Source organism: Toxotes jaculatrix, chromosome 10, assembly GCF_017976425.1.
Source record: "Toxotes jaculatrix isolate fToxJac2 chromosome 10, fToxJac2.pri, whole genome shotgun sequence".
Taxonomy (NCBI): Eukaryota; Metazoa; Chordata; class Actinopteri; family Toxotidae; genus Toxotes; species Toxotes jaculatrix.
The window spans coordinates 11,068,809-11,094,370 of NC_054403.1; the positions used below are offsets into that span (position 1 = coordinate 11,068,809).

General features: G+C 44.5%; 1 protein-coding gene across 6 annotated transcripts; it reads left to right on the plus strand.

The window, feature by feature from the left end:
• The first annotated feature begins 295 nt into the window (after positions 1 to 295).
• Positions 296 to 25,276, plus strand: ankhd1 (ankyrin repeat and KH domain containing 1). 6 transcript variants are annotated; one of them, XM_041048192.1, is made up of 39 exons: positions 296 to 727; positions 3,712 to 3,865; positions 9,446 to 9,602; positions 9,818 to 9,980; positions 10,187 to 10,334; positions 10,426 to 10,659; positions 10,810 to 10,904; positions 11,562 to 11,723; positions 12,298 to 12,379; positions 12,633 to 12,824; positions 12,954 to 13,063; positions 13,366 to 13,453; positions 14,156 to 14,283; positions 14,385 to 14,528; positions 14,653 to 14,755; positions 14,917 to 15,179; positions 15,344 to 15,625; positions 15,719 to 16,133; positions 16,252 to 16,391; positions 16,505 to 16,616; positions 16,753 to 16,898; positions 16,991 to 17,133; positions 17,454 to 17,667; positions 17,930 to 18,105; positions 18,427 to 18,589; positions 18,680 to 18,775; positions 18,888 to 19,004; positions 19,127 to 19,295; positions 19,412 to 19,611; positions 19,753 to 20,099; positions 20,429 to 20,581; positions 20,876 to 21,025; positions 21,489 to 23,073; positions 23,257 to 23,446; positions 23,611 to 23,736; positions 24,000 to 24,251; positions 24,441 to 24,625; positions 24,716 to 24,883; positions 25,008 to 25,276. In XM_041048192.1, exons 1-39 carry the CDS (start codon positions 449 to 451, stop codon positions 25,065 to 25,067), a joined length of 8,091 nt encoding a protein of 2,696 aa, XP_040904126.1. In that variant the 5' UTR covers positions 296 to 448; the 3' UTR covers positions 25,068 to 25,276. The 6 variants fall into 6 exon arrangements, with proteins under 6 accessions (XP_040904126.1, XP_040904127.1, XP_040904128.1 ...); XM_041048193.1 differs by having other exon boundaries at positions 11,568 to 11,723; XM_041048194.1 differs by having other exon boundaries at positions 9,833 to 9,980.
• The last annotated feature ends 286 nt before the right edge of the window (positions 25,277 to 25,562 follow it).

Below are 25,562 nucleotides of genomic sequence, written 5' to 3' on the forward strand. Positions count from 1 at the left end.
CAAAAATTTCTCACTGCAGTCCTTCTGTTTATGTGATTTCCCAGTAGTTTGCATTAACTAGTAGAGCTAGCTATCAGTTAAGTTGGCCTACCATGTCATGTCTTGACGTTCGTTCTACAGCCTCGTGATATTGGTAAACCTAACATGACGTTGCGGTCTCATGTTTGACGAGCATTAATGTTGACCAATTGAAAACACAGCTTTTACACGTTAAACCAATAGGATTGTCAGGATTTCCTAAAGAGGTGGTCTTTCTGAGAAACAGTGCGTATCAGGTTAGGTTGTTAGAAAGTTAATGGCTGGGGGAAAGAGATCCTCCTCAACCCTCGCTTCGGGAGAGTTTCTGGATTCCCTGAAGTAAAATCACGCAAATATCCTAAAAGAAACAGCCTGGACGGACGTTTAAGTCAATAGCTAGCTCGCTAACACACGTATCGTGAACATAAGTATGCAGGATGCAGTAGCCGGGACGGCAATGCTGACGGACGGCTTCGAGGACGAGATTGACTCGGTGACTCCTCGCTCCCCAGTGGCAGGGATGGGGGTAGGAGCGACACCAGGAGGAGTCGGACTAGGGGGCATTGGGATTGGTGTAGGAGGAAAGAAAGTACGTTTGTACGGCGAACCAGGCGGGCCTGCTGCAGAAAGACTGGATTTCAAACTAGCGGCCGCGGCCGTCCTCTCCTCGGGTCCAGGATCCGGCAGCGACGAAGACGAGGTTTCAGAGGTAGCTACGCTAAGCTAAGCTAGTTAGCGAAGCCTAACCAGAGAGCTCGGCAACATTCCTCTCCTAGCGCGAGCTGGCTGCTAGCTAGCGAATTAGCTCGCAGTTGGCAACCACCCCCTTCCAGGCCGCTGAAATTACGTAAAATAAACCAGCATTTTAATGGAATATCGCCTCTTGTCAGCTCAGGTGCTCGTGGGGTGTTTGATGTCGGTAATGTTTGGTGAGACACAAGCAGTTGTTGACGCTAACCGGTGAAATGTTTTATTTATGCAGCGCAGGCTGTGACCACGGCCTAGTTCGGGTGGAAGCGACGACGGCCTCGTTCGGTGCCGTCGTCTCGCAACACCCATCACAAGTTTGCAGCTCTTCCAGCAGCTTTCCAGCCACAGCAAATGGATGATGCCCGTAAACCCACGGACGTAAACGGCCGGCTAACTATCTGCCATTTCATACTTATGGTGCAATTACGTCACTTTTCCAAAACATGTAAATTAACTCCGATCGTCTCTCGGCTAACTTTTCGATACGTATAGATTATGCTTTTCCTCGCGGAACTGCTCGAATTTTCGACAGTCGGTGTTGACAAATAAGCCAGTTGTTGTTTTTTCATCATTCGCCTTTGTCGGTCAGGTAGCCACCACTACTGTGTCAACTTGATTTGTGTTGTCAGAATTGAGAGCGGCTAGAGTTCATGTTGAGAGGTGTCCAACTTTCCATGTGCTGGGAATCACACACAGGGACAGGTGTGATAGCATCTCCTCATCTCAGATAAACAAACTGTAGACATGTTTTATTCGGGATCCGATGGACACAGATATTAAACCAAATATTTGTCTTCACAGCGTAAATTTTATACGCCACTTTCTTACATGACAGTGTGACAGAACCACCTCTTGGGGGATTTTGTCAAAATAATCTAAAGGTTACTAGTCAGACTCACCAGATGCCATGTCATAACCAAACCATTTTTACTGCGTGTCTTGTCTAATGTGTGCTGTCAGTTTAAAAGGTGTTGCGATTTCTCAGCCACATTATTGTCATGTAATTGAGTTTACCCTATCACGTGACGGCAGCAGAGAGAGGAATGAAACTTCTCAAACTGCTAGATGGAAAATATTTGATTTGCACACACCTGTCAAAGGTCTAGGTTAAATGGCATTTTCATGGCAAAGTAATTTGCATTAAAAGGTGATGCAATGTTTACTCATAGACACAGTATCATCAATGAGTTAAGGGTGTGGAGAGCAATGCTTATTACCTGTTGAGCTATCTCTGTTATACTTCACTGATACTGTATCTGACCTAAAGGGTGTCCGTTTGAAACATACTGCAGCCATGACAGCTAGACAAGTAAGGATGTCAGCTGATACAAATGTCATTTCTGTCTGAGCATCAGCTGTGTAGTAGCAGAGGAATAAAATGCCAAGTTTGACAATTACATCTCGGGCAGTTTAATTGAGTCATGTTGCAAGTGTATGGCCTCCGTGTCATGTTTCTTCACTCACCCAGCCTGCCACATAAGCTTGAAAGGGAGCGTTTGTTGTGGTGTTTTACTCCAGTGGAGAACTCGCTGCTCTGGGCAGTAGCTAAAATCTGAGCCCCAGGATTAAGCAGATGCCATTCTAGGCCTTTCCAGCTCTCTGGATACCAACACTCTGGGAACTGTAGTTCATTAATAGTCAAGACTGATGTCCATTGTTGATTATAAAGGCCTTCGTAGACCTACATCCCCCATGGGTTGTGCTACTCTGTGTTACTATCGTATAGCTGAATTCCTCCACATTGCTGAATGCTGACTCTCACAATATTTGCTTTCTCTAGGCCAGGCCCTAAAAGCCTGCTGGAGCTTATAGATGGACATAGACAAAGACTGTCACTTTCTCAGTTTTTGCCAGAGCCCATTTTACAAACTGTTGAATGACAGTAATTTGTCACTTATTCTAAATCTTAAACCTTCTAGGTAGTCTGTTTGCCCAAGTTAGTTGTAATGTGAGTCATATTTGTCATTCTCAGTATAACTAATGAATATACCTGGTCTACTCTACAGGATAAATTATTGACTTAGGGCTGTACAGTGTTTGGTACAGCTAAATTAAGTAACTTGCTTGGAATAGTGTGATTTTTTTTTTCTTCTCACCAGCACTGTAACTAGGTGCCAGTAGTATTGGCCTCCTGATGAAGACTAAAACACTTTTCCCATTACAAAATTTGATCTAAGGACAGGGATCTTATAACTGAAAAGTTTACTAGAAAGTTTTCATACAAGGAGCAATTCAAATAAAAACAAGTCCCAACACTAAAATTTGGGACACAGAAATTGAAACAGCCTAAATACAAACAAATCTGCGTTTGTTGACTCTAATAATTTAGTTTTCTGTGTATATTGTTTACATTGGTAATGTGAATAAAGAGCAGGGTAAAACAGGCCTTTTTTATGTATTGTTAGGTTAAAAGCACATCATTCTTTTTTATCTCTAAGTCCCACTCTTATATTGCTTAAGTTTATGGTCAAAAATATTGGGGCTTTAATATCATTTACAAAAACATTAATTTTGCCAGCTATACTTAGAAGGGAATAATAATAATATTTGTTGTGTCAGTAAATAACAAATTGAAATGTTCATAATACAGACTGTAACACATGATAACCAGCGCAGGTATGTGCAGACTGTGGTGCTGTAGTTGGGCAGCTGACTCTCAGCTGAATCTCTCCGTGTGTGCAGGGGTTGTAATTCCTGGCCGTAGCACTTCCTGTGCTTTGACTCTTATCCCTGTGCTCTTTTTTTTGCTTCTCTTCTGTTGAAAGAAACTGTAAATAAGCAAGGGCAGCATGCCTGGTCTTTTTATAGGTGGTGTATTTGTGTGTGTGTAGGGTCACTTTATCTCTACAATACTGTATCTATACAAAATAATACAAATAAAATGTGATGTATTAGGCAGCATAATACAAAAGTTTTCACAATGCTATTTCTATCTCTTTAAAGGTGGAGTCATTCATTTTGGACCAGGAGGACCTGGACAACCCCATCATGAAGACAGCGTCAGAGTTGCTTTTGTCCAGCGCTACAGATGGAGTAGATTTAAGGACTGTTGATCCAGAGACACAGGCCCGACTTGAAGCTCTACTGGAAGCTGCAGGTACGACTGCTTTGTCTGAACTTAATTCATCTTTACAAGACTTGACACATCTTAATTTGTAATTGACCAGTAACCCATTGGCCACACTCATTTTGCTGCAACCATACTTAGTTTGTGCTTTAACACAGAGTAATTTTGAATAAGTGAGAGTACATATTTCTGCCTTGGCTTCTTTCCCCCCATCCCATTTCAACAGTTGGAAAGGTCTTGATTTGTATAAGGCCTAGAGCTGAAATGGCAAGAAAGAGAACCTGCCGGTTCTCTTTCTTGTCATATCAGCACATAGTTTGGAAGTGATTTGGGTAAATTAGTTTGATTAGAAATTGTAATCTAGGTGTAAGAAGGTCTATGTAGATTAATCCATTCGGCCTGGGTGTCCTGGCCTCATTTGGGCTTATGAACATTACCGGGTAGATTAACACTGGAACACGCTTGAGCCTCCACAGCTTGGAGAGAGCCTGTGTTGAATGGCTAATGGCTAATCTCATTCTATTCCCCTTTCTCCCTGACTAGTCAGGACAGAAGAGTTGGCTCCTTTCATTATTTGTTTGCTTAAGGTCCTTAACTTACATAATAATAATAATAATACCTGTAATGTTTTCTTATATTGATTTGCGCGATTCTGTAGTGTTTTTGTAGAATATTAGCAGACAGAGGAGTGTCTGTGTACAATGATTGTGGCAGGAAGATTTGGACAGCTCCTGTTCATTCCCAGCATGAACAAAATAGCCAAATACCAGGCCTGTCAGGACCATCACCAGGGAAGATGAACGTGTCTGGTGGTGTCTGTGGGTCGTAGATTTCAGGCAGTTGTTTATTGCAAAAGATTTGCAACCAAATATGTTTAATGTAACGACTTTGCGTGAGATTATTAGATAAAATTTCCCACAGAGTCTACGCATCTAAATTTGGGAGACTATGCGTGGAAAGGGCAACTGTTTCCACACTGTTAGTTTATAGTGGATATAAACACCTTCAAATTAAAGCAGATCTGTGGTACCTTAAATGATAGTTACAAAAGTTCTAGATAGGCACAAGATAGGCACAAAAGTTTACTGACGACCTTCATAGATGCATTAGAAAATTCTTCAACAGGGCACTACAAAAGATAACACCGAAAACCATTTAAGTGATGTAACATTAGATTCTTACATTGTCACTTATCAGACATATTTCACCTAAACTGAACTGACTTTACTTGTCTTAATGTAAGCGTAGTTTATGGTAAGTGTGCATGATGCAGCTCTATAATGTTTATAGGAAAATATCATGTCGTATATAGTAAATATGAGATCAGTCTTTGTTATCACGTTGTGAACTGTACTCAGGTTAAAAGTTGTGATAGCAGCCTGGACTGTGTCACCCAGTTTTTTGTAACTTGTAGCAGCAATCCAGTGGTGGTGATGTTCTCTGCAGCGATTGAGCAGGTGTGCATACGTATGAAAATGGGCCGTTCTCTGCAAGTTGTTTAAGACCTACTTCCATCAGCGTTTGTCTTCTCGGCTGAACTGCACCGTTTGCCTCACCATTTACCACGCCACCCTGACCATCTTTTTACTCCTTTTAAAAAAGATTTTCTATACTGACGTGTTATACATTACACTACAGTTAAATGTGGAGTGCGTGAACACTAGTGGTGCTATAGAGCAATGTTGTCATTCACATGTCCCTAAATTGTTGGTATGCATAGCGCTCTACCACATGCATGCAAATACATGCCACGAGCATGGGGGTGGCATGATACACATTTCTGCCGACTGCAGAGCATATAAACAGTTGTTGTTTGTGCTGTAGTGGGTAGTAGTGTGTCTGTAAAAGAGGAAAGGACATCTGTTAGCCATGAAAACCAGTACAGGTGCAAAAGCATTAAAAAAAATAAGAAATACACAAGTCAAGAAATACAGGGGAAATGTTTATAAAGCCTCAAGGGTACAAACAATGCACTCTGGGGAGAATCATTGAATGTAAACCAAACTGTTTACAGTAATTAGTCCACAGCGTACTTTTAGAGCTAAAACCCTTACATTTTCTGTTTGGAGATGCCTTGCTGCTCTTTGCTGGGAAGGCAGATCATGGGGGTACGACATGATGCAGCCACTAGTAGAAAGGTCAGTTTGTTGCGATATCTATACCTAAGATGAAAAGGAGTTATATTCCTACCTGTTCTCATATGTTAGTAGCTGCACTGTCTGTCTTTTGCACATGTTGCTCCTCTGTCAAACCAGAATTATGCTTACTTATCTGACTTAGATGAATTCTCCCCAAACACTGCCAAACAGTATTCCCAACTTTAAATGGCTCTCCCGAGGCTACAATGACGAGGAAGCATTGACACATGGCTTTACAAGGAAAGGCAGGTTTATTTGTATAAGACCTTGCAAACTCAGACAAGTACTGGATTTAAATACTGTACTCATGCTTAAACAACATTAAAAACAAACAATAAAAGGAACACGAAATGCAATGCAATTCAATAACAATAAAAAAAACAATAGACAAAAGTATATTAACATAATAAAAACTAAACTATTGGTTTAGTTCTATTGTATTAAGCTCTTATTTAAGCAGACAAGTACAGTGGAGTCTCTTACAAAGGGAAACCTGGTTAATACAGCAGTATAAACATAAAAAAAAAGCAGACATAAAGTACAAAGCAGCCAGAAACACAAAAATATTGTGGTCCCAGAAGTAATTAACAAAAGAAAAGTTAAATCAGCAAAAATAGTAAATCAAAAGCAAAGGAAAATGAAAGTTCTCATGCAGATGAATGCAAATAAGATTTATGGCTCTGAACTGTAGCTCAACCATAGAGCATGTAGATAGAGCTTAGCATGGTCAGTACATTATCTAGCTGCTAGAGCCCATCAGTTGACCAGTTGAGAGGCATTTCTCATTTTACATCAGTGTGAAAGGTCTCTCTGATGTTTATTATGATCTGCTGATTATCATGAGCATCAGAAACTTCAGTAACTCATTAGCTCAGGCTCACCAACACTAACATTGCTACATCTTACCCAGAATGCAACAAGTTCTCCCTGAAATGGCAGAGAGAGTTTTCAGGCTATTTGTATGCCACCTGTGATACCAACCACAGCTATAAGTCTACATACGGCCCTTTTTCTCAAAGTAAATTATTTGGGTAGGAAAGAGAATCATCTTAGTTAAGGAACAGGCTGGTGAGGTTTGCTCTGACTTTATAAGCTGTCAGGTAAATTTATGAAAAAGTTTCTTGGAGAAAGCAGAGTTGATATATCGGAGTAATCATAAACCACTGTACAGAAATTCGATTACCTTTGCATTACTGTGGTATGTCTTAGTCTGATTTCATTTACTTTTGCACATTTGTCAGAAAGGTCATGGGGTGATCTGGGTGCAATGTGGTGTTTCGACATAGAGATAAACAACCAGCTACTGCAGAAAAAAAAACTGTCAAAAAGGGCAACAAATTCTGATTTTGTGTCTCCATTTTTGTGGAACGAATGCAGTTTCCTGTAGGCTACTCCACACTTTGTTGAACATTAACCTGAATATCAAACAAAGCATTTTACTTCATTAGATGTCAGGTTAATGTGACCCATGTCAACTGCAACAACTGCTGGTTTAATCTAATTGTTATTGCTGCACAAAATGCATGTAAATGTCTTAGTATAAGTGCTACCAGAATAGTGGGAATGCCAGTTGTTGTGGTCTATGAATATACTGTTAATTCACTGTCACGTTTTATTTTAGCACAACTTTATAGATAGAAGATCATGTTGTTTGTGTAAACATGTCAAACAGAGTCATGGCGGAGCTGAGCAGGAGCAGGTGCTTATGGGTAAACACACTGTATATCCCTTTCATCCTGGATTTGCATCTTATTCCATGTATCTGAACACCTTTGTGCTGCAGTGTAATTGGCTAAGGCGGGTTTCAACCGGGAGTTAAGGACACTGTGTGGCCACTGGCAAAGGCAAGCATCAAAACCTGGTTGTAGTATGCCATTCAGAGATTGATTTAAAAAAGAAAAAAAAAAGCCATGTCATTTTTGTTCCTGCCCAGTGAGCCATTTGCTACGTGAGAGAGTTAGTTTATAGTGAAAGTTATATATAAGCTCTAAATGAGTTCATTAATTAAGGCTGAAATAATGCTTGAAAGTTGCCTTTGTTCAGGGAGTCAGTGAGCTTTAATGTTGACTTGTTCGCAGCTTTGCGTTGGCTGTTCTCAAACAAACACTGGGCTGAAATTTGAATTAGCAACTTGGATAAAAATGTTTATTCAGATTGCATAGTGTGTTGGTGGTACAGTGGGTTCAGGCAGCTCAGTGGTAAGCCTGTAACTTGTTTATGTTGAAACACAACAAAAATATCTACCTGTACTCTCTACTCTGTCTTGACCTCAGTAAGAGCTCAATGTCTATTTTGTTGATGGTCAGTTATTTTTGTTTAAAGGGTGATTCATATAGATAGATTAGAAAAAAATGTCACCCTCAGTTGTTTTCTTTGTTTTCATCGGTGGTATTTACAGTGCCTCTAACCGTGATGTATATGCAGTCTGTTTTGGTTCAGTGAACTTCATGCATTCTCTGAGATAAACATGAGACAGTTAAACATTAATGATCAACTTCCTCGACCTCCTGGTTCCCTCTGCCTTGGGGACCATTGCGAAATCGCTGTCTGAGAGCTGTACTAAGTTTAGCTCGAGTCGCAGGCCTAGTGGTGAAAACACAGGAGGACCACAAGGACTGGAGCTCGCTTCAGCCTGGCTAATGGATGGGTTGAGGCTGAGGCTGAAAAGTTCAAAGTCAACACTTTTTTCTTCTCTCTTGGCTCTTCTTGCTTCATTTTTACACGCGTTTAAAACGTATGCTACACCCCCCACCCCAAACCACACACACACACACACACACACACACACACACACACACACACACACACACACACACACACACACACACACACACTCGAATGGTTTCATTGCTTGGGAAATGGTCCTTGTTCTGTCTTCTGAAAGAGATCTTTCAATGTAGGTCATTAGCAAAAGCTGTCTTTTTTTCTCCTACTGCCTGCTCTTCACTCTTGTTCCACTCTTTGTCTTTCTCTTCTTCTCCATGACAAAAGCACACACCGTCACATTTTTTTCTCATATGGCATTTTGTTTTTTTGCCCAGCTGTGCTGACCACTGTCTCTAGTTTCTGTTTCTCTCACATTCACTGCCTCTTACCCATCTATAATTCACAGAGGATGAGAAGTTTTTCTCTTCTACCTACCACAGCTTGAACCTGTGTTTACTGTTACAGTAGGCCAGGATATTGTTATGTATGCAGTCGGTCACTGACCCAGTCAGTGTCAAAAACGAAGGAATTAAGAATCATAGATGGTGTGTTGAACGTAGTGAAGAAAGATATTAAGCCGTATTAACAAATGCTTGTGTGTGTTTTTTGTGTCTGTGTGTGTATATTTTTCTTCTTTGTGTATGCTGCTACTAACCCTGGATTGGATTGGCTGGACTGGACTTGCTTCTTCATCTGGTCTGGTGTGGTTGTGCTCCCCCGTGGTTTGCCTTGCCCTATGCACCTCTGCCCTTTTGGTGTTCGGCAGGCATCGGTAAACTGTCCACTGCCGATGGTAAAGCTTTTGCAGACCCCGAGGTGCTACGGCGACTGACGTCATCTGTGAGCTGTGCCCTGGATGAGGCTGCAGCAGCCCTGACACGTATGAGAGCTGAAAACACGCTCAACGCCGGCCAAGCCGACAAGTATGTATCTCGCCCATACTGACACTGACACTGGCATATGCCAGTTGATCTTGTGTACAGTTTCTTAGACTGATAGACTGTAATCATTCTGTCTTGCGTCTCTCAGATCTGAGTTGCATATACAGTATGTCTGCTCACGTGTGCGTGTTTGTAGCGATTGCGTAACTGTGAGGCGTATGTGTGTTCACCTGTCACAGTGGCAGTAATTGTAGCAGTCTGGTTATTTTCAGCCGTAGTTTAGCAGAGGCGTGCTCAGATGGGGATGTCAACGCCGTGCGCAAATTGTTGGATGAGGGACGGAGCGTCAACGAACACACAGAGGAAGGGGAGAGCCTGCTCTGCCTCGCCTGCTCGGCTGGCTACTATGAACTTGCACAGGTATGTGAAAGGAAGGTTGGAGTGGGATGTGATTTAGCACAATTGTGATTTACTTGCTTACATGCGTCCTTCCTTCTGTGCACTAAAGTAAACTGTAAAGATAAAATCACAATGGTGTCACTGGCTCATGGTTGTGGGAAATTTGCCATTGTTGACGAGCCTCCATGCACGTTCCTTAATCTTATCATTTCATCTATCATTTTTAGGTTTTGTTGGCCATGCATGCCAATGTGGAGGACAGGGGCATCAAAGGGGACATAACGCCACTTATGGCTGCTGCCAGCGGAGGTTATGTGGACATTGTTAAACTACTTCTGGTCCACGGGGCAGATGTTAATGCACAGTCCTCCACAGGTGAAACCCCTCTTCGTTTCTCTACAGTTAGGATTATTTCCTTTTATTCCACGTGTTTTGCAGTCAGATTAATCTCGCCGCTTTCTCCCAGGCAACACAGCTCTGACGTACGCATGTGCTGGTGGCTTCGTGGATGTGGTGAAGGTGCTGCTAAAAGAGGGTGCTAACATTGAGGACCACAACGAGAACGGACACACACCTCTTATGGAGGCAGCCAGCGCTGGCCACGTGGAAGTTGCCAGGGTGCTCTTGGAGTATGGCGCCGGCATCAACACACACTCCAATGAGTTCAAGGAGAGTGCTCTCACACTTGCCTGCTACAAAGGTCAGAATGCCAATATGCTGTCGCTCTTCTTGACTACCTTGATTAGTTTCTCTGACTTTAACATGCTCTTTACTAATACTTTAATTACACCGATAAAAGGTAAATAACAGAAAGATAAAAGGAAAATGTATCGCTGTTCGTCCGCTGCAGGTCACTTGGATATGGTGCGTTTTCTGTTGGAGGCTGGAGCAGACCAGGAACATAAAACAGATGAGATGCACACAGCATTGATGGAGGCGTGCATGGTGAGCATCTGAACCACACCACACCATACCATAACCTAAATATTTTCTTCTCAATTAACTTATTTTAAGACTCCAGATTTGATTGTATTTGCTTGTATTTTTGTTTCAGGCAAATGATGCATGTTTTAGTAAAACTTCATTGACTGACAAACAATTTTTCTCCAGTTTTTTTTTTTTAGAATTTTATTCATCATGTCTCAGTTTTTGTCGATATTTAGTCACCAACAAAGTTATAAGTTTCATATATTTAAATTCACATTGCATATTTATAGTCTACCTTTTGTATCACTATCAGACTACAGAGCCAGCATTAAAGCCAGTTTAAAACAAGAGCTTCTGTAAGACAAAGCTCAGTCCACAACAGCTGCACAACTTGAGTATCCACACTGAAGCATTTTGACAAAGCTCTCAGCACAGTACACAGTCACATACTACTAAGTGGGAAAAAGCACATTTGATTCAATAAATATGTAAAACACGAGCTGTTAACACCCGTGTCCCATGACCATCTTCAATTCAACTGTCTCACCAAGCACTGGTTAGGAGTTTTATGGTGTTCCCAGCCTCATGTGGTGTGAATGTGTTTTAGCTAGGCTGAAAAGTGGTCCCATAGATGTATTCAGGTGCTTATCTCTACATTCTTTGTGTGTCTCGCTGTCCCAGGACGGCCATGTGGAGGTAGCACGGCTGCTGTTGGACAGCGGTGCTCAGGTCAACATGCCAGCTGATTCCTTCGAGTCGCCCCTCACCCTCGCAGCCTGTGGAGGACATGTGGAGCTGGCAGCCTTGCTCATAGAGAGAGGAGCCAACTTGGAGGAGGTGCGTAAAGAGACAAGACACCTAAATAGGAGGAAATTCCCAGTTTTCTTTCCAGACCTATGTCTGTAAATGTGAATTATGCAGCTGTAGACCAAGTTTTGTTTTCACACCTACTGTGTAGAGTTTTTTCTTTGAAGAACTGCCCTGTTCCTATTGAGGCACATGGTACTGAATACTATACTAGTGAGGGCCCTTACATATGGCTAGAAATTTCAGTTTAGACAGGACCAAACTAAGTTGATAATCTTTAAATCTGAAAAAAAAAAAACAAGATAGAGCAAGAGAACCAACAACAAAGCCATATAATTGTTTAGCAATATTTTATTGCTGTTATTTAAAAGTTAATAAAGAAAAAACACCCAATGACATAGCATCAGGTTTAAGTGGGTTTTTTTCCCATCCACTACACATTGTACGTCAGGATGTGGACTAGGATACCAGTGTCAGACGACAGCCAGTTGAAAAATGTCAGACACAAAAGACGGGCTGAGTTCTGCACCACAGAGAAATCTTAGCAGTGAATCATAAACACCCATATGCTCTCTTATATGCTGATGCTTATGTTTGTGTCCAGGTTAATGATGAGGGCTACACCCCTCTGATGGAGGCAGCTAGAGAAGGCCATGAGGAGATGGTAGCACTGCTGCTGGCTCAAGGTAAACAAGCTTTGGTCTTACATCTGGGAAATGGAAACTCAATGTCACATGCCATTCCTGTGAATAGTTTACACTTGTTTAGATTTGTTTGCCTTTGATCAGCCCTCTCTTTGTAAATGTCTGCTTTTAGAATAAATAATTGGACCAAGACATCTGTAAAGTGATATTGACAGGATTTTGGTCTGTTCATTTGTACTCAATTTGCTTTTTTTGAAACCAAACCAGTAACGAATCACTACCTCTTGCTGTCCAGGTGCTAACATCAACGCCCAGACAGAGGAGACCCAGGAGACGGCTTTGACTCTAGCATGCTGTGGAGGCTTTTTGGAGGTGGCCGACTTCCTCATCAAGGCGGGGGCTGACATTGAGTTGGGCTGCTCTACTCCCCTAATGGAGGCTGCACAGGAGGGCCATCTGGAGTTGGTCAAATATCTGCTGGCTGCAGGTGAGCAAGAATAATTGGCAGCCAGGGAGCTGCGGATATACGAGAAAAAAGAAACAAAGTGTGTGCTTAGCTGCAATCAAAGATGCCACGGCGGTTCCTCTGTGCTTACAGTCCTAATTTATCATTCAGGGGCAAACGTTCATGCCACCACGGCAACAGGTGACACGGCATTGACGTACGCGTGTGAGAACGGACACACTGATGTTGCAGATGTGCTACTGCAGGCTGGAGCCAACTTGGTATGCCATTCTCTTAAATCCTCTTTGTCACTCATCATTTGTTTGCCTTTTGTTTTACATACATTTAGATAACACCAGAGCCTGAACAGATATGTAGCGACGTCTGAGTCTTTTGTGTGCAAATGTGAATCGATTGAGCTGAACACAGTTATGAGAAACAGTGCCTGTATACTGTAAAGGAACAACAGCAGTTTTCTGTTCTGAGTCATTGTATTTCTGGGTGAATATAACTCATAACTCTTGTGTTTAACTTCTGGTCTCAACAAAGCTTTAACCCACGCATCTTCATCTTTGTCATCAAGGAACATGAGTCTGAAGGGGGGCGGACGCCCTTAATGAAGGCAGCAAGGGCGGGACATCTCTGTACAGTGCAGTTCCTAATCAGCAAAGGTGCGTTATTGATTAGCTGCCTTGTGCTTTTTCTAGAATGAATACTAAAAAGTTACTTGAGTGTATTTTGTTTTTGAAAAGATGTAGATTGTTGATACATGTTTATAAGTGATTGTTTTAAACAGATTTGTGTCTTCAGCAAATTTAAATATGTACAAATGTGTACTTCTTTGTGACTAGATCATATTTTGTAAATCAAGGCTACTGCATCATCTGTCTCTGCTTTGATGAGTAAAACCCTGACCTGGTTTTCAGGGGGATCTGGACTTACTCTTTGTCTTATTTATACAGTCTTTTATACAGTTTATAGCTGCTTCATCAAATTCCTTTGGTTGTCTTTGTTGTACATTCAGTGCAGCCATTCCTTGTGTTTTGGTCATTGCAGTTTCTCGTTAACCTCAGTTATGTTTTTTTTGGTTTTGGTAAATTTGACTTCAGTTTCTCCAGTTTTATACAGCACATTGTGCCCTGATGCATTTACCTCTGTGATAAGATGCTGGTGATACATTAATTATCAGTTGTTACTTGGTGCAGTTTTTATTGACTCACCCTTCCTAATGGTTGAACACTTGTTTGTATAAATGCTTACCACTGATTAATTTGGGTTAGGGGCCTAAGGAGTTTACTTCTGTGAATATAATAAGCAGTCACATCTCTTACACAGTGAGTTCATTTGTATACCCTCCTCCTTCTTTTGTCCAGGTGCTAATGTGAACAGAGCTACTGCCAATAATGATCACACAGTGGTGTCTCTGGCCTGTGCTGGAGGACATCTGGCTGTGGTGGAGTTGCTGCTGGCGCATGGGGCGGATCCTACACACAGACTCAAAGTAATGCCCACATAGTTCAGACCAGTTAGAATATTTATGCTTGTCCATTTGTGTGTAAGGATAACACATCATTGAAATTATTTTATGTTTGCTCTTTGTAGGATGGTTCGACCATGTTGATAGAAGCTGCTAAGGGTGGCCACACCAATGTGGTGTCCTACTTGTTGGATTACCCCAACAACATCCTGTCTGTCCCAGCCCCTGACCTCTCCCAGCTCACTCCTCCCTCGCAAGATGCCTCTCAGGTAAATGCAGCAACAAATCACACTTTACATTGATGTTCTTCTGGGAAATCCATGTCTTTGTAGTAAGAGAAAAGTCTCATAGTTTTTTAATTGCCTAAATGTAATGTGTTCTGTGCCATAACAGGTTCCTCGTGTCCCAATCCAAGCTCTCGCCATGGTAGTGCCCCCTCAGGAGCCTGACCGAGCCCCATCAAACATCACCACACCCCCACCCATCTCCAGCAAAGGTAAACAATGCTACAAGTCCCGTCGCCCAGTCAATAAACTCACGGAATTTGAGTTGCAGACTTGACTAAGCTATTTAGCTGTTGTCTCCCCACCTTCATGGCATTTTAATGTTACCCCATCCTAATCCTCAGCCTCTTCGATCTCTTTTGTGCAAATCCAGGCGTGTCCAAACAGAGACAGGCAGCCCTTCAGCCCGGTGTCCCCACCTCAGTTGGCCGGGGGCCTGAAGCAGAGCCTCTGCCGCCCTTCCACTTGTGCCAACCTCTAGAGTGCATCGTGGAGGAGACGGAGGGAAAGCTCAATGAGCTTGGCCAGAGAATCAGCGCTATTGAGAAGGCCCAGCTTCAGTCACTGGAGCTCATTCAGGGGGAGCCGCTCACCAAAGACAAGATTGAGGAGCTGAAGAAGAGCCGAGAGGAGCAGGTATAATCCATCATCCACTTAATCTCTGCTCATTTTGAATCTTCTTTTAGTATTTAAGGAAGTTGGCTTTTACCATACCAGCAAATTCACACTTTATTGTGCATGTATATCAGAGTATCAGAAGTTATGTTGGTCAAACAAGGATGTTGCTGTTTCCTATTTAGGTGCAGAAGAAGAAGAAAATCTTGAAGGAGTTGCAGAAGGTGGAGCGCCAGCTGCAGCTGAAAACACAGCAACAGTTCACCAAAGAGTACATGGAGGCGAAGGGCTTAAAGGAGGAGCAGGAGGCCGGACTGAGCCAGGGCCCGGGGCCCGGAAGTACGACGTCTGCTCCAGGGCCCCTTTCCACCACACCAGGTGCCCAAGCACACACCAGCTCCGATACGGATGAGGAGGCCAACAAAGATGGGGAGCAAGAGGAGCAGCCAGGAGAGGAAGGGGAAGAGGTGAAACTCTTAAAAATGAAAATTTTTACAATGTTAGAAAAAAACACTGTTTATTAATCTCAGAGACTTAAGGTGTTTTCTGTTCACTTTCAGGAAGAGGATGACGATGACGATGAGGAGGGTTCAGAAGAAGAGGCAGATGGCGAAGAGGAAGATTACCCCAAGCTTCCTCAGGTGGGTACAATCCTCTACAGGGATGGGCCACAACAGCCTCCTCTGCCTCCTTCGCCACAGGCTCAACCCCAGCCTCCTCCTCCGCCTCTTCAGGCTGCCTTCGTCCCCATCCAGCCCCTGCCCGACTACAACCCAACAGACTACCCGGGAAGTACCAGCCCAGAGCTGCAGAGGGTACTTGTGGGGCAACAGATGCTGGGTCAACAGCAGCAGGGACAGGGTCAGCAGATGGCTGGGTTAGGTCCAGGAATGATACCTCAGCAGGCCCCCGATGGGCTCATGGTAGCTACACCTGCACAGACGCTCACAGACACGCTGGATGACATCATGGCAGGTAAGGGTGTTTCTTTTTGCTGTTGTTGTGAGGTTGTTGTTGACTCTCATTGGGTGTAAGTGCTAAATCCCTAACCTGTATGTATATTCATAACTTTGTTTATTTTTTCCCATTGCAGCTGTGAGCAACCGCGTACCCATGCTGAACACTACAACCTCACCCACACCCCTGTCCCAGCCACCCACACAGACGCCCGCAAACATTGCCTCGCCCCCTTCGGTCCTGCCCCTCTATCCCTCTGTTGACATAGATGCACATGTAAGGCACAATACCAATTTGACATGACAGAGATCTTAAAATGGACAATACAGTTGAGTACACATATGCACAAAGCCCTCTATCCTGCTGAGAGATGTTGTTTTCCCCCACAGACGGAGAGTAACCATGACACAGCGCTGACGCTGGCGTGTGCAGGAGGACACGAGGAGCTCGTATCTGTCCTCATTGCACGGGGAGCCAACATTGAGCACCGGGACAAAAAAGGTACTAACCTTTTATACTACTAACCTAATAATAAAATGGGCTTATGAACAACAAGGTGGTGTGATTTATAGGAGGTGTTTCTGTATTTCAGATAAGTGCTTAACTGTAAACCGTATATTCCCTCTGCTTTCCACAGGGTTTACCCCTCTGATCCTGGCTGCCACTGCTGGCCACGTAGGAGTGGTGGAGGTGCTCCTGGACAAAGGGGGTGACATTGAGGCTCAGTCAGAGAGAACCAAAGACACACCCCTCTCCCTGGCCTGCTCTGGGGGACGCCAGGAGGTAAACACCACTCCTTTGACTTTACTTTCATGGCAATGACATTTCTGTTTGTTTTGCTGGCTTGAACTTTGTTGTGTATCTGTGTTATACAGGTTGTTGAGTTGCTGCTGCTTCGGGGAGCCAATAAGGAACACCGCAATGTTTCAGACTACACGCCTCTTAGTTTGGCTGCCTCTGGGGGTTACGTTAACATCATCAAGATACTCCTAAATGCTGGAGCTGAGATTAACTCCAGGTGAGCGACAAGAACCTCAATATTCATTTAGGCCTCCTGGGGTTTGTGAGTCCCAAAATCAGGATAAAATCTTTTTCCTTAATCTGATTGTGACAACATGGTTTAAGTTTCTGAAAGTTGAATTTTGGATTTCTTCTTTTCATACTTCAAGTTTTTAAACCACACAGTACATGTTAAGTAGTTATATTGCAGTAAAATGTGTACTGAAAATAAGACAAATACTCAATGATCAATCTTATACTTCTTAGTACACACTAAAGAGTTAAATGTTTTATTCAGATTTTTTTGGTCTCTAAACAGTTTGTTTATTTTCTTACCAGGACTGGCAGCAAGCTGGGAATCTCTCCTTTGATGCTGGCAGCTATGAATGGTCACGTACCAGCAGTGAAGCTGTTGCTAGATATGGGCTCAGACATCAACGCCCAGATTGAGACCAACAGAAACACAGCTCTGACCCTAGCCTGCTTCCAGGGAAGGGCCGAGGTCGTCAGTCTGCTGCTAGATCGCAAGGCCAACGTAGAGCATCGTGCTAAGGTGAGGAGACTTCCACTTAGCCTAATAAATATTTTAGGATAAGTGTACCATATACCAGCTGAGCCCATGATTCTTTAGCTGAGATGACCCATCTTTTATGAGAATCCAGATTGGACATATTTAATAAATGCTGGAGAAAATATGATGTGCTCTCTGCCACATAATAAATGCGATCAGTATTATGGTCCCTTTGGTCTGGTTTGGTTTTTTTGGTTCTGTATCTGTTGGCCGTTGTTGCTAATGGATTCCTTGCTTCATGCAGACCGGTCTTACTCCTCTGATGGAGGCAGCCTCAGGAGGTTATGCAGAGGTGGGTCGAGTGCTGCTGGATAAAGGCGCAGATGTCAATGCTCCCCCTGTTCCCTCATCCCGAGACACTGCTCTCACCATTGCTGCCGACAAGGGCCACTACAAGTTTTGTGAGCTGCTTATCAACAGGTGAGTGCTCTTACAAAACTGTTTTTTTTTTTTTCCATGATAAAATAATCCTCAGTCGCCTGTTAGCTGTGTGAATTAGGTCAAGACCTTTACTGTTATTTTATTTTATTTTATTTTATTTTTTTGTAAATACTGATCATGCACAAATTGTCCTTATTTTCATTCACATCTTGTTTGACATCTTGAATTCTGCCAAAGCAGGGATATAAAAGCATTTTGGTGATTTTAATCAGATGTTGCCAGTTGCCAGCATATTTATCCTACATCTCAACCCTGTCAGCTGCATTCCTAAAGGCAACACTTCTTCCTGTCTTCTTGCAGGGGTGCCCATATCGATGTACGAAACAAGAAAGGGAACACTCCGCTATGGCTGGCGGCAAACGGCGGCCATTTTGACGTGGTCCAGCTCTTGGTGCATGCCAGTGCTGATGTGGATGCAGCCGACAACCGCAAGATCACCCCCCTCATGGCTGCTTTCCGCAAGGTGCAGTGTTTACCAAAACCGTGATTGTCACTGTGTTGTGCGACACTTTTTCAAGCTGCCGGTTACTAACATTTTAAGTAAACATTACAGGGTCATGTGAAGGTGGTGCAATATCTTGTGAAGGAAGTCAACCAATTCCCATCAGATATTGAGTGCATGAGATACATCGCCACAATTGCTGACAAGGTAGGTATCGACTTCCTTTTCAGTCATTAGTGTGATACATCCACTGGAAGTGACAGATGTAATTAAGATGTTAGTAGAGGTCTAACTCCAGCTGTTCCTTTTTGTTTTGCAGGAGCTGTTGAAGAAGTGCCACCAGTGCATGGAGACCATTGTCAAAGCCAAAGACCAGCAGGCAGCTGAGGCCAACAAGAACGCTAGCATTCTCCTCAAGGAGCTTGACTTGGAGAAGGTAATGTCAGATACTGTGGCTGTGCTTTTGGAGGTTGAAGCCTTCTGAATGCACTGGCTCTTGGTTTTTTTTTTTTTTTTGTTTGTTTTTTTTTTAAACTGGTTCTGTTTTGTGTCCGTCAGTCCCGAGAGGAGAGCAAGAAGCAGGCTCTGGCTGCCAAGCGTGAGAAGCGTAAGGAGAAACGCAAGAAGAAGAAGGAGGAGCAGAAGAGGAAGCAGGAGGAAGAGGAGGGGCAGAAAATCAAGGAGGAGTCCTCTGAGATGCAGGAGCAGAAGGAGGATTCAGCTGAAGGTAACTTTTTATGGATTTTTGCTCAGCATAATTGGAGCTTTCGGATACCTACAGTTATGTAGGTATGCAACCTTTCCTGTCTCCATTTTACCTGTTTTTTTTTTGGTCCACCTTAGAAACAGAAGTTCCCATTGAGCCTCCCAGTGCAACCACCACCACCACCATTGGTATATCTGCCACCTCCACCACTTTCACTACAGCTTTTGGTAAGAAGCGAGCTAGTGTGGCCACTACCCCGAGCACCAACCGCAAGAACAAAAAGAACAAGACGAAGGACTCCTCGCCCAATGAACCCATCATATTACAGGATTCGCAGGTGAGCACTGCAGCTTTGTGTTTGCCCTTGCTGATTCATGCTTTGTACATTTGATAATCCTGATTTTATGCATTAGGCTAGACAAGTACTCTGAAGGACAAGAAAGAACATTGTGATGACAGCTGTTCATTTTCTTTTCAGGTTGCACTAGCACAACACAAGGCTGACAAGAACAAGATCCACGGTGAGCCACGGGGTGGGGGTGGGGGAGTGACGGGTGGCAACAGCGATTCTGACCCCTTGGATAGCACCGACTGTGCCAGTGAGAGCAGCAGCAGCGGGGGCAAGAGTCAGGAGCTCAACTACCTCCCTGACCTCACCTCCTCCGCCTCCTCCTCCTCTTCCACCTCCTCCTCCTCCTCAGCCCCCTCCTCAGGAGCAGCCCAGGCCCTCCTGCCCGGCCCAGAGAAGAGACACTGTCCTCAGCCACAGACTGACGGCAAGGTGGACAACAAGGTCACAGTCTCCATCTCAAAACCAACGCAAAAGTGAGTCCCCTGATGGAGCAGAGCACATAGATCATGTGACACGGGCTGTGTGTGTGTGTGTGTGTGTGTGTGTGTGTGTGTGTGTGTGTGTGTGTGTGTGTGTGTGTGTGTGTGTGTGTGTGTGTGTGTGTGTGTGTGTGTGTGTGTGTAGCTGTTCATCTAGAGAGAACAAGCTGAGCTCTTAAGTGCTGTTTTTATGTGTGAACTATTTGCAAGTTTTGTCAAATTGCAGAAAATGTTTCCGAAGTGCCAACCAACATGACAAATAAGAGATCATATGCTCATCACTGTGATTCAGCTGAACCTGACCTTTGCATGCTTTGTCACAGAGCTCCAGACACGAGCGACTCCACCTCCAACTCCTTGCCCTCTCCATTCAAGACCATGGCTCTTCCCGTCACCTCACCCAACAGTAAGCTCAGCCTCACGAGCCCCAAGAGAGGCCAGAAGAGAGAAGAAGGTTGGAAGGAGGTGGTCAGAAGGTCAGTTCACTTAATTGTAACCTTTTACAGTGTATGCTTTTCCTACACAAGTTTTACTCCATGTCCACACGTTTGTAAGACAGATTATGTTGTTTTCCAGTGTCCACATGAAACTTGTTTGGTGATTTGTATCAATCCAAGCATTTCCATTTCTCACACGCAGAGCTAACAAATCTGCATCTGTCTTTTTATGAATTATTTATCAGTGAAATTAAATTACAGTCACCACAGTTACTGTAGACGTGTACACACATAAACACATAAAATACTGACCTTTTACTGCTTGTTTTGAAGATCAAAGAAGCTGTCTGTGCCAGCCTCCGTTGTGTCTCGGATCATGGGCCGAGGGGGCTGCAACATCACAGCTATCCAGGACGTGACAGGAGCTCACATTGACGTGGACAAACAGAAGGACAAGAACGGGGAGAGGATGATCACCATAAGGTAAAAATACTGCCCTCTAGTGGACTGTAAATACCACTGCAGCTGGAGCATCAGAGTTGCATAAAAGCACACAAGTTCCTTTGAGATGTTATCATTCATTTCTACTGGCCAGTCCCATGATTCACCAGTTTTAAAATGTGAGCATGCTGTGTTTAAGTGGACTTAAGGGAAATTTAGCTTTCTGTCCTCTTTCATCTCAAAACTAAAACTGCTGAAGACAAGCACTGCAGGGAGACAGTATAACCAAATCACCTGCATGCACACAATGATCAGTACTCTTACGTATGCAAGACCTTGTACACATTTTAAAGCTGAAGATTTTGTCCCTGCTCAGGCGACCCCAGCTGGGGTTGAACACTTACTTACACAAACTTTATCAGACGTACTTCTATCATCACTTTTGATTTGTCACACATTTTAACACAAGGACGGAGTCTCAATAAAGTCTGCTTTGTTGTTTCAGAGGAGGGACAGAGTCTACAAGGTATGCAGTCCAGCTGATCAATGCTCTAATCCAAGACCCAGCCAAAGAGCTTGAGGATCTTATCCCGAGGAATCACATCAGAGCCCCAGGCTCTAAAACGACCTCCGCTTCCTTCCCCAGTACCACAGGGGCCACCAGCGGTTCAACCACTGGACCAAAGGCCCTGAGCTCGTTAGTCACCTCCACAGGCGTCTCGTTCCAGCCCTCCTCATCCTCATCTTCATCCTCCTCCCAGGCTGGGGGAAAGATTGGGAAGGGGCTGTCATCAAATGTCAGACAGCCTTTCCCTGTCTCTCTGCCCTTGGCATACGCCCACCCTCAGCTGGCTCTCCTGGCTGCTCAGACCATGCACCAGATCAGACACCCTCGTCTACCCATGGCCCAGTTTGGTGGTACCTTCTCTCCTGCCGCCAGCACCTGGGGACCCTTTCCTGTGCGTCCTGTGAGTCCCGGCAGTGCTAACAGCTCCCCCAAACACAATGGAGGAACCAACAGTACTGGAGGCCAAGCCAGACCCAACTCAACCCACAGTGAACACAGCAACACGGCCAGCTCAGGAGCCCCAGTCACGACCACCAACACCACCACCACCAGTGCTCCTAACACGTCTACAGCTGCAGCCTCGCCTCATACCCCTAATCCTACCCCATACAATCCCCAGCCGAGCGTCCCCACTCCTTCCTCTGTTCGAAAACAGCTCTTCGCCCCTGACCCCAAGCCTGCAGGCGTCACCCCTGTGTCTGCTGCCGCCACTGCAACTAGTGGCACCAATGCAGTACGAGGCACAGGTTCTCCTGCACATCACAGTTCCACTACAACTACCGCGAACACCCCTCAGCAGCCAGTCGGACCTATCTCACAGCCCCCCATCCAGCCAACCAAAACAGAGCCCAGTGCCGTTGCACCTCCTGGAAAAGACAAGCCCTCTCTACCTGTAGAGAGCCAGCCTGTTTCTGTCAGCGAGAGCATCAACTCTGTGGGTTTCGCTGCCCCTGCCATGGCTTTACCTCCCAAGCCAGAGCCTCGACAGCAGTTACCTCCTCCTCCCTCCTCTGTACCATCCACAGAGGCTCCACTAACCCTTCTCAACCCACAGCCCAGCTCCCACCTCCCCTCAGCAACTCCTCCTGTCCTGTCACACAATGTTTCACACCCCAACAACACTGTACCCCACTTCTCTGCCCCTGCGCCCAGAGTCTCCCATCGTATGCAGCCACCAGGGCCTTACTATTCCCTTCCCGAACAACAGCAGCAGCAGCAACAGCAGCAGACGCAACAACAGCAGCAGCAACAACAGTCTGTGTTCGTGCCCTTCAACGCTCAGCAGGAACCCCCGAAACAGACCCAAAACCAGACGTCCCAGCCCACAAGTTTGCCTCCACAAGCCCAGACCCAAGCTCAAGCCCAGGCTCCAGGCTCCCTTCAGGTCTCTGCAAACCTGGGGATGATGAACGGTTCTCAGATGCAGCATGTGGCCAATGCAGGCAAGCCTCAACAGATACCTCCCAACTTCGGTCCTGCAGGCCTCTTCAACTTCAGCAGCATCTTCGATAACAATAACCAGGTAAGTTAAAGAAACAGTTATGTTACAAACATTAGCCTGCCATGTTGTTTTGACTTTTTAATTCATTCACTTAAAATGACACAGAAGGAGGTTAACTAGTTGAACAAAATTACTAAACAGTACATTTGATCAGCCACTCCCCCAGTGATTATAATGCTGTTTCCAATTGTGCTTGTCTTGCAGGTTGGTAACAATCAGGTGTGGGGTGCATGCCATCTGCCTGCTCGCTCACCACCAGAGCAGTCGTACTCGGCTCCACCAGCCTACATGAGCATGGGTCAAATGGAGAATATGATGCCCCCACCTCCTCCAGACAGCTCCAAAGCCCCTGGCTACCGCTCTGCCTCCCAGAGGATGGTCAACAGCCCCATCGGTATGACTGATTCTTTCTTTACTAAGTTCATGATCATTTTGTTTATTAAAAATCAGTTTTTAAGAGGAACCTAACTAAAATAACAGCATCTCGTATCAGAATATATTTAAATCTCAAACAAATTAGTATACTGTATTAAGCTATTTAATTGTCTGCCCCCACAGCTTTGACCAGCTATGCCACCAGTATCTCTGCCAGTCCTGTGTATCTGCACGGTCATACGCCAGTTGGCACACCCTCCTTCAGCAGACAGCACTTTTCCCCTCATCCATGGAGTGCATCCACATCAGGTACTCAGCTCACACCTTTTTTTTTTTTTTTTTGGTAATGATTTTTCTTATAACTGCTCAGCCTCAAATGATCCACAAAGCAGTTTTTCTAACTGATGTTTTCATTTTAGCTTGTGTCCCTTCTAACCCTTTTTAAATTCATTCAATTGCATCTCACCGGCTTATTTTCTCTTTTTATATTGTAAAGCAGTTAGTGTACTTTCAAATCTGTAAATCTGATCTGCTCCTAACTGTTTCTTCCCATGGTGTCTCTTCTCCACCAGGCGAATCTCCTGTCCCACCTCCCTCTACAGTATCATCCTCTGCCCTTTCCACCTCGGCTGTGGCCCCTCCCCCCCAGCCTAAGCCAGGCAGCTCCTCGCAGCAGGACCGGAAGGTTCCCCCACCCATCGGCACAGAGCGGCTGGCCAGGATCAGGCAGACGGGTTCTGTCAACCCACCTCTCCTCACCACCAGCTACACGGCATCTGTTGGACAGGGAGGAATTTGGTCGTTTGGGGTTGGCAGTGCTTCGGGTAAAAGCAAATTTTGTGTTCCTTTTTTGTTTCTTTTAATTAAGATAACTGGGAAACTGGTGTAGACAGTAATTGATTGTAGATGTGTGACTAAAAGAAACAAAACAAAAGCACATTTCAGTCTTTTCAGTCTCAGTAACTGTGATAACCAGCGATTAAGGCTATAACCCCTTGTGTGTCTTGGTACAGAGGCCATGTCCGGTTGGTCCCAGCCCCTGATGAGCAGTCACATGATGCACCCTCAGCTTCAGGCAGAACAGTCGGCCTTCTCTCAGCACCAGCCCATGGAGCAAGATGACACAGGCATCGCGAACCCTGCTAACAACTACCACCAGCCTCAGCATTTGCCCAACAGTTACATGGACTTCCCAAAGGTAACACAAAGCCACGTCTCTGTAGAGGATTTAACCTCTGTTCCTCTTATGTGCACATGTTTTACCAGTGACCTGTTATTGTCTGTTCAGGGGATGCCTATGTCAATGTATGGAGGAACCATGCTGCCTCCTCATCCTCCCATGGCGGAGGCGCCAGGGGGACCGATGTACAATGGTTTGCACGCTGGTGACCCCGCATGGAGCCCCATCATCAAAGTGGTCCCAAACAACGCAGATAATTCTGACCCACAACAGCAGGTAATGTCTTCTTGTATTGTACCCATGTTGTCTAATCACATGCTTAACGCATGCCATTATTCAGATATAGTATTTGACTACATTCGTTCTGACATGTTCCCCTTATTTGTCCTCTCTCCTTCAGGTGTGGCCTGGTACCTGGGCACCTCATGTGGGCAATGTGCACCTGAACCACGTTAACTAGACGGCGTCCACAGCAATCAAACGCACACAGCATGACACCACAGCGCAAACATGAAATACCAACTGACGAATATGACCGAATGAGACAAAGAAAAAAGAAAAACGTACATGTTAACTTTAGAAGAGACCTGAGAGTGCAGAGCAGAGGTTGAAGAATTGGAAGTTCTCTTGACGCCATTCTTTGATGTGCCTATCTCAGACGTTGAAAGAGGAAATTGGGCGAGAGCTGTTATCAGTGTCCCGATAATGCAAACAAACATGCGCGATCACCTGTTCAACAGGATCCATTCTCTGCGTAGTTTAGCGATTTTGACTTAAACCCACATACACCGTTCTTGGGCTGCAGGGGGCTCAACATGAAGTAGCGATTTAAACTTGGCCCAGAACTAGATGATGATTACCTAAAGAGAAAGAGAAATCAGAACCTTTTAGAGTGGTAAATACATGTATAATTGTTTACATACTAAAAAGGGTTAAAATGAGAGTAAATTTCATG